At 35.9% G+C, this 12746-nt stretch overlaps 1 protein-coding gene across 1 annotated transcript; it reads left to right on the top strand.

The window, feature by feature from the left end:
• The first annotated feature begins 386 nt into the window (after positions 1–386).
• LOC132131288 (Kv channel-interacting protein 2-like) lies at positions 387–8310 on the top strand. The gene is made up of 9 exons (XM_059543315.1): positions 387–660; positions 3761–3863; positions 3979–4099; positions 4709–4778; positions 4929–4999; positions 5199–5306; positions 5420–5524; positions 5841–5903; positions 7931–8310. Exons 1-9 carry the CDS (start codon positions 588–590, stop codon positions 7976–7978), a joined length of 762 nt encoding a protein of 253 aa, XP_059399298.1. The 5' UTR covers positions 387–587; the 3' UTR covers positions 7979–8310.
• The last annotated feature ends 4436 nt before the right edge of the window (positions 8311–12746 follow it).

Here is a 12746-nt window from a genome sequence, read left to right as displayed (position 1 = left end):
AATTATTTTGATTCGGAATGCACAAAAAAAGTTCGATTTGTAACATGCCGAAAAAGAATTGGAATTTGTTGGAATACAAAGAAAAGTTTTTGAATCAGAAAACTTTATATGCTTTAGGTTTGAGAAACAAAATTATCTGATGTTGAAAGTGCCAACAATGCTTTTGAATTTGTTCAAATAGCTACTGCTGATGCTAGATTGCCACATAACTAAGTTTTCTACAATGGGTAGTGATCTGGACCGTGCCAATAATGATGTCCTAACGCGCTGTCCTGATTCACCGAGCAGGTTCATTCATTTAGCAGCAGGGCAGAACAGATGGCAGTGAGGCGAAGCGGAGACTCTTTATAATAACGGAGAAGAACTGACTTTGATAGTAGCCTACAGTCAGTCTACACGTATGTTCTTCAGATACTGGAGCGAATTCAAACCACCGACGGGAACTTCTAATGGAAATATAACAACATTACTAACTCTCTAATGCCTTGCACTTAAACATTTTCTGTCAGACAGATAATTCAGTATTATTTCTCACTCTAACGGGATTAAAGGTGTTTTCCTCTGACTGTGTTTCGCGCGAAGGCAACATGAAGGTGACTTCTAGAGATGAGAGCTTGAATACTTCTGGAGAATGTGCCGGATCCAGTGACCTGCTGACGGGTGAGTGCTCTTAAATGACGCGACTTTTATCAGCGTATGGTATTTTTTGTATGCTCTCAAATGAAGTCGCCAGCCCTTGCTTTGTAGATTATGTATGGTCGCTAAACTTGCTAACTGAAATTTAGGTTTTCATTTTTCAAAATGACTTTTACAGGACATATTTTCCGATGTAACCATCATGTCTGCATATTTACAAGCGGCAACTATCTCTTCTCGGATTATACCATTAAGAAACACAATGTTCTCGATGTTTATTTACCACATTATTTCTGCATATAAGGTAGCCTACCACCTGACAGTATTTGGATTCATTTATTCACACATTGTGTTATTATGTTGTGTACTATAACTATAACAGTTCGGTGTGCTAAGGTCACCCTGATAGCACACGTACATCTCAGAGACGTCTATTTGACGTCTGCATTTCTACAAGACGTATTTTTCACAGTGTTTGCTCATCTGCAATACGTCAATAGGACTTTTCCTTTTAGATGTCAAATAGATGTCTATAAGATGTCTTTAAGATGTTTATGATTTAGAATGTATGTAAAACTGACATCTGAAAGACGTCTATCGGACGTTTGTAGACAGCAGATGCTTTCCAGATCAAGAGATCTTTAACAGACATCTTGCAGATGTACGTGTGCTATCTGGGATTGAGTTAAACCGTCACGTTTCATGTTTAAGTTTTTTAAGAAATGACATAAACTACATTATACACAGCTGTGGCTACTGTTGACATGTTAAACTCAAGCTATTTTAAAAAGCATTTTGCTAATTATTTTATATAGCCTAGTTATGTCTGCAGTTTTTATGACCACGGTTCACTGCAGTGAATATTTGCAATAGGTCTGATACTGCTTTCACAGCATGAAAGACATCTTTCAGATGTCAGTTTTACATATATTCTAAATCATGAACATCTTAAAGACATCTTCTAAACGTCTATTATTACGACATCAGATAGGAAACATCCGATAGATGTACTGCAGATGAGCAAACACTAACAATATGTCTTGCAGACGTCTAATAGACGTCTCTGTGATGTGCTATCAGGGATATTAATATCAAATGACGACCTTGTCAAAAATACCAACACAGCTACATCTGGTTCATATTTTGATGGTTGTTCACGCTCATTTCATGCTAACTGTATTTCACATCTTGTCATAACAACTCTTTGTAATATGCTTAAATAATTGATTAAGTTTCATTTTAGAGTCAGGCTTCCTCTTTGTCAGTGTCACAGCTGTACAGTTGCCTTTAATACAATTTGTATAAAACATGTTGATGCATGTTAATGAAGACCTTATAAAAATACTATGGTGGCCCTTGATAGATAGATAGATAGATATCATTTGGATAGATAGATGAACATCTGTAATGTATTCAGGTCCTAGGTCACTGAGTGATTTATAACCGAGTAAAAGTCATCTGGTTATGTGACTTTCCCAGTTGATTAACAAGGTAAGTAGCTAATAAAGTAAATCTAGTGCTTTCTGTAGTGTTGTCAATGCTGAGCTATTAAAAGTTTTATTTCTGTATTCGTTTATCATTATCTTTTTCCAGGATCTTAATCACCTCTCTGCCCTTTCTGAGGATTCGGATAAGCTAGATAATTTTGATGTTGCGTCCATCTTGGTTTCAACCTTCATGCGTTCCTTTGTGTCTATCAATACTCTCAGTAGCTTCAAATGAGGGACTGAGAAACAAAAAAAAACAAATGTCTTCGCAACTTCTCATCCAACGGACAACCTGAAGGACTATTTTAAAATGGATCACTATTAAAAAAACCTGATCAGTATGGACAAATGGACCAAAATCACTCCTGAACTAAGCTGGTATTTAAAGCAGAAGACTGTAATTGCAGTGCCTCTTTGCGTGACCAAATGGAATAGCGCAAATAATGAAATTAGAGTCTCATTCACTAACATACGTGTGTTTTAATAGATGTGCAGGAACAATTGAAACCACACGTATGAAAAACATGGCTTTCTAAGCATTTTAAGATTCAATTTAATACATAGATATTTCAATTGAGCTGCATTTTAGACATTTTTATGCACAGTGGGAAAAGTATTTTTAACATGAAGCCTAGTTTACTGGGATACAGTGCTTATTGTCAGTACAATCTGCAGTAAGTAATAATAACACCCAATGAAACTGATCTAAGGTCTGTTCTGAATATTATTTAGTTTTTGTTTCTGACTTTTACTTTGATGTTTTATTCATGACGCATTAGATTTGATTTAAGAATTTGTTTTCGATGGGCCACTTTAATACTTTCATAGGCAAAATTATCTGTTTGCGCCTTCAAAACCATTCTTGGGGATTTTTCGTGAATGTTTTTGCAGGTTACATCATTAGGTGGCAACAAATGACTGTGTTTATCATGTCATGAATCATTCATTCAACCGATTCTTTCAAAACGTTGATCAGGAATAAAATAAGCGACTGTCTTTACCCTGACACGTACATCTCAGAGACGTCTATTTGATGTGTGTGTTTACTTCTGGAAGAAGTTGACAAATAGATGTTCAGAAGATGTCTTTAAGATGTTTATGGTTTAGAATGAATGTAAAACCGACATCTTAAACACAGCAGATGTTTTCCAGATGAAGCGATCTTTAACAGACATCTAGCAGACATATGAGTGCGATCTGATTCAGTGAATGGATTCACTAAAACACTGACTCATTCAGGACCACTGTAAAAGGCGATTGATTCGGCTTTTTCGTTTGGAGCTTGTTGATGGAGCGAAAATTAAACAAAATAACTGTCAGTGTTGTGCCTAAAATATAAGTTATTTGACTCATAACATTATTATGTTGTTATATTGTTATTGTTCTACAGATCTGTTGGCCTGAACATACACGTCATACTTTGCCCATGAAATTTTGTTGCTCAAATGTGAACGCGACTTTAATGGTATTTTCGTACTAAAATCAAATGCAATGTCCAGTAAACTCAAAAGGGTCAAAGGGCCAACTGACTGAGACAGACCGCGTGTTTTGCAAATGGTTTTGTGTCCTTGTAATAGAATTTAAATGATTTACAAAGCACTTCTGCATAGCTAAGCAGTTTCCCGATGTTTTTGCAGGTAACCCTCCCTCAGGCCAGAGCAAAAAGAGCATGAAACAGCGCTTCCTCAAACTTCTGCCCTGCTGTCATGTGGACTCCACACCAACAGTCAGGCAAAGCAAGTGACCGACTCACTTTATGCACGTTCTTTCTGCATATATATCTGAAATTAATTAAGTATTGCTTTTTAGTTTAATGTGCTATTTATTGTTATGTTTTCATCTGTCATTTAGACAGTATAGAGGAGGATTTTGAGCTTGCTACTGTGTGCTGCAGGCCGGATAGTCTGGAAAAAATTCTGGAACAGACCAAGTTCACCAAAACAGAGCTACAAATCCTCTATAGAGGTTTCAAAAATGTAAGAAGCTTTTCCCTTAATGACTTTGTAAGCTCTCTACTGGTTTGATTTATTAATGGACTCTACAATAAGTTTATATATTTATATTATAAGTGTGTTTCTTCTTCTGTACGACACTTAAGAAATAAACAAGCAGAAAAACGTTACTGTACCTTTAAGACTCCTAAATGTAAATCAGCTCTGTTGTGATTGGCTAGCTTCGCCACATGTGAACGAAGAAAGACTACTCATGGTTTGTGGGTTTGCTGACAGTCTCTTTGCAAAAAGGTGCTTTTCCCAACAGTCGCGTGATAATTCGCAACTATTTTATGTGATATTTTTGTGCGAGCAGCTCATAGCCATTGGTTTTTTATTGTACAAATAATGCGTTTTCCATGTTGTATGAATTTGTACAAAATTACAACTTCGTCAAATACTTGCGTTTTTTATCATGAAACCGGGATGGGTTTTCTGTGACATACCAATTTATCTTCTTTTCTGTGTTGGATATATATCGAAAATCTTTGTTTACCATTGTTTCCTCAAATCGTTTTATTGCTATTAAATATAGTTGAAATACTGAAATATTTTGATTATAGTTTTGTGTATGACTATTTTTATGTGCTGTAGGAATGTCCCACTGGATTAGTGAATGAAGAGACTTTAAAGTTAATCTACTCTCATTTTTTTCCTCAAGGAGGTGAGTGAATCATTGCATAAACCTAATTAAATCAGTTTTCATCTGTTCCAACTTTATCAATTCTATTGTAATTCTATGTTTCAACTCCATTAATTAACTGAATTTAAAGAGACTTTTATGAATCCCTCTGTGTCCCTAATTCTTTTGAAGATTCGAGCGCATACGCTCATTTCCTGTTTGAGGCTTTTGACAGACACAAAAACGGAGCAGTTAATTTTGAGGTCAGTTTGCTGTTCATATACTTAATATGAATAAACGTAATTAATATACCATTTACCTAATTGATTCAAAAGCATATAGTAATATATAATGACTATGTAAAAGTTGAAAAGAAATTCATTTGCATGTATTTTATCATGTATCAAAAAGTTGCACATCTTTCTTTTTTACACTTACTGGTGTATTTCTCATTGGCTTCAGGACTTTGTGGTTGGCCTGTCAATCATCTTGCGTGGCACCGTCACTGATAGACTGTGTTGGGCCTTTAGTTTGTATGATCTCAACAAAGATGGATGCATCACTAAAGAGGTACAGTATCGCAGACGCATAGACTGTGTATTTGAACATTTACTCTAGTGCAGAATCTGTCCATTTATGTGAAGCCATTACTGTATTCATTCATTTGTTTCTGTCTGTTTTAGGAGATGAATGATATTATGAAGTCTATTTATGATTTGATGGGGAAGTACACATATCCGTGTATGGAGGACAGCGCACCTAGAGAACATGTCGAAAGTTTCTTCCAGGTCATAAACTCCAGATCAGCATATCAGAGTGATATAATGATGCTGAAAATTCAGCTTTGATCACAGGAATATATGACATTTTACAATATATTCAAATAGAAACCAGTTATCTTGTATTGTAATAATATTTCGCAATATTACTGTTTTTAGTGTATTTTTAATCAAATAAATGCAAGATGAGCAGAAGAAAAAAAACTTAAAATGAAAACTAGCATTTATTCTCATTATTCTTTCTTTTTAACTTCTAATGCTTGTCATGTTTCTAGAACAGGTCTCAAATGATTCGTTTATTGATTGTTTATCTGTTTGCACTCAGAAAATGGATCGCAACAATGATGGCGTCGTCACAATGGAGGAGTTCCTGGAGTCGTGTCAAAAGGTACATGGATGACATGAAAACTAATTATTTCTATCATTGTTTTATGCTTTTGGTATTAAATGTAAATAACTTGTTTTTAGAATGTGATTAAAGATGCATTAGAAACCCTTTAGGTGGAGACCTGCAATGATATTTAAAGGGATAGTTCACCCAAAAATGAACATTTGCTGAAGATGTGCTCATCCTTAGACCTTCCAGAGTTTTCCTTTGTAGAAATGTAGCATTGCATCACTGTCTCTACAATGGATCCAATGGGTGCCGTCACCCACACAAGAATTAACGTCTTGTAAAGCCAAAAGCTGCATGTTTGTAAGAAACAAATCCCTCATTAATCTGTTTTAACTTGAAACTGAGTCAATAATCCATAATAACGCTTCCTCCAGTGAAACAGTCCATCTGCTGTAGTCTCTCACATCGAAATACAGACATTTTAACAAGAAGCAAAGGTTCTGAATTTGTTATTAACTCAGCTTTTCACTTCACAAGATACTAACTGATGGACTGGAGTGATGTGGATTACTTGTGGATTATTGTGATGTTTTTATCAGCTGTTTGGACTCTCATTCTGACGGCACCCATTCACTGCACAGGATCCACTGGTGAACAAGTGATGTGATGCTACATTTCTACAAATATGATGAAAACAAACAAACTCATCTACATCTTGGATGGCCTGAGGATTAGGGATGCATCGATCCGATACTCGGGATCGGTATCAGCTCCGATCCTGGCATTTTCTGCAGATCGTGTATCGGTCAGACGACACCGATCCAAATCTGCTCCTGTGTATACTATTCTGTGTTATTGTTGAACTCCACGAAAGGCACAAAAACATTATATAGCACCAAGAAACTCACTTAAAGAGCGCACAATAACTGAGGTTTAAAAGTGTTCAGAGAAAAGGCTCATAAAACTAACGCACAGATTTAATACACTACATATCAATCTCTTCCCTTTGCACTAGTGATGTCCGGTTTGTGAACAAATCGTTCGATTTAACCGGTTCTTCTTAGTGAACCAGTTCACCAAATCAGACTGAATCGTTTTAAACGGTTCGCGTCTCCAATACGCATTAATCCACATATTACTTAAGTTATTAACTTGTTTAATGTGGCTGACACTCCCTCTGAGTTAAAACAAACCAATATCCCGGAGTAATTCATGTACTCAAACAGTACACTGACTGTGAAGAGAGAACTGTAGATGAACACGAGCCTAGCAGATTGTGTGTTATACTGACTGTTCTATGTGACTCGGAGGGCTGTGCAGCTGCACACTGTGACTCCGTGTTGTTTCAAGCTCATCATTCTGCACACGGGATGTGCATAAGCGCTCTGTGTCACTCTATATGGACGCCTTTAGTATTATAATACCTTTCTGCGCAACCAAAGATCATTAATAGTCTTTCTTGTTCTGTCCTATCTATGATATGTTGCTGCCTTTATTACTGTGCTATACATTAAAAAAACATATTTTATATTTCTATATAAATGTATATACTTGTTCTTGAATGTATTTTACAACAATACAAAGAGCAATGTGTAACATTTAACCAGATTTTAGACTTTTATTTTACTAGAAATAATAATAAAATTATTGTGCACCTGTGATTTTTCTAGAATCTAGAGTATCTTTTGCTGCTGAATAATCCACTGACCTAGTTTATAATAGTATTATAATGTATTATTATATTATAATAATTATTTTTTTCATTAGTTATTTTTCATTAAAATGATGTTGTGTATATGTAGTAGATTGTGTTTAACACACAAAAGACTGATGATCAGGTCAACACAGAGAAGTATAGAAATTCTACATTGATTTAAAAAAAACCTGTGCTGTATCGAATTGGATCGGTATCGGCAGGTACTCAGAATTTTCGGTATTGGATCGGATTGGTTGTGAAAAAGTGGTATCCTTGCATCCCTACTGAGGATGAGGAGATTTTCAGCACATTTTCATTTCTGTCAACCTCGATCAACTATTCCTTTAATATGTTCTTTGTTTTACTAACTATTTTTGTTCAGGATGAGGCCATCATGGAGTCCATGCAGATGTTGGATCACGTAATTTAGCTCTGCATGATGATCTTTGGCAAATATTTCTCAACAGCAGCAGTGTTTGAACTGTTGTGGCGTCTGCTGGATGACTTCATCTTACACCTACAAAAAAAAAAAGACTGACAGTGAACACCTAAAAGAGTGACAGTGAACACCTGAACAGGTGCAATACGAGCATGCCATGCTATTTTACACCCTGAGGATGAAATGACGTCTTTGAAGATCAGCTGTTATATGCCACTGTCTTTGCATTTTTTTTTTTAATTTTAATATAATTGATACAAAGAGATATATTAAGCCAATTCAACAATCTTTTTTTTTGTTCCGTTTTAAATTTGTTTTGTCAATTATTTTCAAATAAATACACAATTTGAAGTGCACTAAAACCTTATATCATATCACTGTTATGTTTCCCAGAGAACAGAATGTGTGAAAATTCTATAGATCTACATAAATTATTCACGTCAGATTTAATTTATTTAGATTGTGTTCTAACACACTACTTTAAAATATACGTATATGCACAACAATTTAAAAACAATATCCCTGATGGGAAAGATTATGGAATTGGTGGAATTTGATGTGACAAACTATGCAAAAGTGGAATTGATTTATGTAGATTATATATATATATATATAGAGAGAGAGAGAGAGAGAGAGAGAGAGATTAAATATTTATAAACTACTACTATAACATTTTGAATAGATGAAGCATATATGGACTTTTCATGTGTTTGCTAAGAAGTTTAAGCTTGGTCAATCTTTTCAAGTTTATTTGATAGATTTTTTTATGTTAACAGATTCATGATTGCTATGCACAAAAGTGTTAAATGTATTCCTATAAGCAAAATCATAATTTAGCCTAAATATACTTCACACCTGAGTGACTTTGATTCAATCTATAGACATTGATTCCTTTAATAAAAAGATGAATGTCTCATATAAACTAGTAAATTCATGTTGATCATAGCACATAAAGCTAGCTGAATCCCTGCAATCAGCCTTTCCAATTACAGTGTTAACATTTTAGCAACAATGATATGAAAAATAAGAAATGCTAATATTTACATATAAATTAATATTACACATTTAAAAGGGTCCTTTCTTGTATATAATCATTTCCTGATGATTCAGACAGAGTATGTATGGCATCCTGATATGGAGGGGGATCACGGAAAACCTTAAAAAACACTGTCCATCAAGTTGATGACATAGCCTGTGAAGTACGATAAGTTCTTCTTATTTATTTGCACATTTGTAAGTATTGTTTTAAATAAAAATTTTTCAGATAAACTTACAAAATGTTGGCTCTGTCTTTACTGGTTTGATGGTATGTCCTCCCTTTTTGGCCTTGGGAAAGAAGCTTGTATACAAGTTATCCTTAAGATGCTGTCATTTGTGGTTGGACAACATTCTCATTGAAGTGCATTGCTGCAAGGTACAAATTAAAGCACAAACAAAAAGGATCATATTGCCATATTAAGTACGTCAACATTGGTATTTAAAACTATGTAAATGTTCAAAATACAATTTTAAAACACAGTAAAGCTATACCATTATGTAAACTGTAAAATCTAACAGAGAGGCACTTCATGTCTTTTAGTTAGAACAGCCCTAAACTGAATTGTTTTGTTTGTGATTCACACCTCCACAACCCAAAACCAGTCTCCCTAGACGGAAAACATCAGTGGGTCAGAATGTGTGTGAATATCTTGAATGTGGTTAATGATAGAGGTCCATTTGTCTAACTTCTCTGGTGCGGATTCAGAGCTGTTGGCAGACCAGTACAGGTGGTTTATGATGCTCTTATGCCACTTCTTCACCAGACTACAGTCTTTCTCTCTGGACATTTTCTCCACCTTCTTTGAAAATCCTAATGGAGTACAATTTACAGGCAAAACATATCGCAGATTGAAAAAGGTTGATGCAGTAAGCTTCCTTAGAAGTATGGATAGATACTCCCAACCATGAATATCTGAAATGTATTTTGTCAACAAAGATGTAACCATTACTTTTTGCCATGTGCCAGACGTCATAATTGGGGATGGTTTTACAATCCTTTAGGATCTTGGGGGTGACGGTCTGTGACATTGCAGTGCAACTTCACACTGCTTTCCTCCAGACGATCCAAGCTTCTTCTAAGGCCCTCCTCCTTGTGGCAGCTTCCCCCAACCTCGCTGCTCTGTGTACTAACACACAAACAAAAATGTTTTTTAAGTAGTTGTACATAACAACAGTATGTTATCTGTAGTCCACATTTCCTAAAATAGCAGCCCCAGCTGTATGTCTACACTGCTGTAGGTCTGCATGTCCATCATGGTGTAGCTCCCATACTTTACAGGTCCTGTAATTACAAAAAAAAAAAAAGGTTACTGATCATTTTGAAATACAGCACAGTTATATATATATAAGACAGAAACCCATGACAATATGCATATTTACACAGCCTTATGCAATGCATAGTTGATTAAAGTGTTAGTTCACCCAAAAATGAAAATTAGGCCATAAACTACTCACCCTGAAGTCATCCTAGGTGCTTTGTTTAAAACTTTGAGCACAAGGTAGTTTAAAGTGATTATTACGTTTTAAATATGGTTATTTTCCTTACAAAACGGCATTGATTTGCTACAGGAGGACTTTGTTCACCCACCAGAGCTGTGGGAAACTTTTTTTGATGGATGCGCTTTTTATTAAACTTCTCTTGGATCGATGCAGTGCATCAAACATCTTGAAAGATCAAAGACGATTTTTTATATAACTCCGACTGAATTTGTTGGGAGTAATTTTCATTTTTGGGTGAACTAACCTTTTAAGTAATAAGATAAATTCTCATAAAAATGTGCACCTGGTGAGTCTGCTCGCATTTCGCCACCAAGAATGGTGTTCTTGTTCTGGCTCAGGTAGCGCAGTTGCAAATTTTGGTCCTTATTCCACTTGTGGATGATAGCAGGTTCAAGGTATGTCGTGGCATGCCTTCTAAAAGCATCATATGTATGCGTTTTCAGGTACATCGCCCTGAACACCTTTTGAAAATAATTGGGGAAAAGAATTAGTTGTCTTGTCCAGCTTTGACTAATTTGGTGTGTACAAAGGATAGGATACCTTTTGCATCTTCAGAAAGGAAGCTCCACTGAAATAGATGGCAGCAGACAACTGAAGGTTGCCCACAGGGGTGATGCTAATGACAGGCTGCCTCCTCCACTGTCTGAAGAAGTGTGGGCACCTTTGGTCAATGGCTATGAAGGTCCCTCTTCTGCGTGGGCAGACATTACAAGCCCTGGTGCAAACAGGACAACTCTCGAACAGGCTAAGGAGGCACTTTTCAAAAACGATGAACTTAGCTTCCTTATGGAATGGCAATGATGTGGCACTGAAAGAAACAAAAACAAAGAAACAACATTGTGCCTGTTAGTAAAAACCTGAAAACAAAGTCACAGTTTGTGTTAAACATTTCTGAATGGTCAGAGACATATAACTACTCTCACAAAACTGGTGATGAATCCGTCTCCATTGTAACAGGCTGTGCAGGATCATATGTGGAATCTTGTGGATCAGCGACTAAACATCCCTGATTTTCATATCCTCCTCCAGTTCAACCCGGGGTCTTTTGGCTGGCCTTGCAGACTTCACTGGTGTCGATGTAAATGGCTGAATTGTGGGCCTTGACACTGCAGTAGTTGTGGTGCCTACCAACACACTTTGAGATGATACAGTCACCAGATAAACAGATATAATTAGTAAGAGAAATAATGGTAACCCAAACAATATTTCAATAACTTTGCAAAAGCCATCTTCTCTGTCCATCAGCGCAGACTGATCTTGATGATATGAATACTGCAAACTGCAGCTGACTTACCCGCTAAACAAACTTTCACTCAACCAGATTATGTTATTCAACTAATCTGGGCTTATTACACAGCACAAATGCACTTAATGAGAAGTAACATTACCTTTGCTTCGATGGTGGGACCTCATTGTATTCAAACACATTTGTTTTGCCTTAGATAAAACAATAGGACCATCTGTTTGGCAACCTATATCATTAGTATGCAGGAGCTGTGATGTACTCTGAAACACAAGCGTGCAAAACAAATATACATCAGTTCTCAAACATTAAATGTTTTGACAAACTGAGTAGATGCCTTGTCAAATGAAAATGGTTTCAACTTGCAGGAGAAGGTCACATTAGCTAGCTAAGCAACCAAAGTTACCTACTTACCTCATGAGTTATGTGTTGTTGATGAAATTTAGGCTAAGTTAATTATACATAACAAAAGGGATTGACATAGATGTATCTACGGTCGTATTTTGTATATGTATATGACAACAAAGGCATGAATGAACTTTATTCATGAAGCGTAAACACTTTATATTATGCTAGTTATTTGGAGTTTGCTAGTTAGCTAAGGTTAATGTTTCTGTAGTAGCATCTTGCCTCCATTCTCGACAACACAGAAAAGGTAAATTATCGTTAAAATTGTTAACTTAGCTCAACATGAAATTTTCCGTTTAAACAGAAATGGCTTCAACAGTCAAGAAGTGGTACATATGTAATTTCAAAGTACAGACCTTTAATTATTCAGCTGTGCCTAGGTAAATAAAAATTTTTTATTCTGTGGCAACGTTAATAATTTAAATGACAACCTACATGCTGCATATCTCTGAAACATTTGAATAGACCAATCAATGCTCAGCAAACCCAAGCTCCATAGCCCCTCCCACTTCCACAGCATTGTCCAATCATGATTGAGTAGCGGTGGATTCAAACTGAAGATGAAAGATG

Source organism: Carassius carassius, chromosome 48 (assembly GCF_963082965.1).
Source record: "Carassius carassius chromosome 48, fCarCar2.1, whole genome shotgun sequence".
Taxonomy (NCBI): domain Eukaryota; kingdom Metazoa; phylum Chordata; class Actinopteri; order Cypriniformes; family Cyprinidae; genus Carassius; species Carassius carassius.
Note: the sequence above shows the minus strand (reverse complement) of the source record. Positions and strands in the feature narration are given on the sequence as shown.

Excerpts from the sequence above, each read along its gene's own strand:
- LOC132131288 (XM_059543315.1), top strand. The coding sequence starts at position 588 with ATGAAGGTGACTTCTAGAGATGAGAGCTTGAATACTTCTGGAGAATGT. Across the intron at positions 4,100-4,708 it reads TCTATAGAGGTTTCAAAAAT|GAATGTCCCACTGGATTAGT; the intron begins GTAAGAAGCTTT and ends TATGTGCTGTAG. Across the intron at positions 4,779-4,928 it reads TCATTTTTTTCCTCAAGGAG|ATTCGAGCGCATACGCTCAT; the intron begins GTGAGTGAATCA and ends ATTCTTTTGAAG.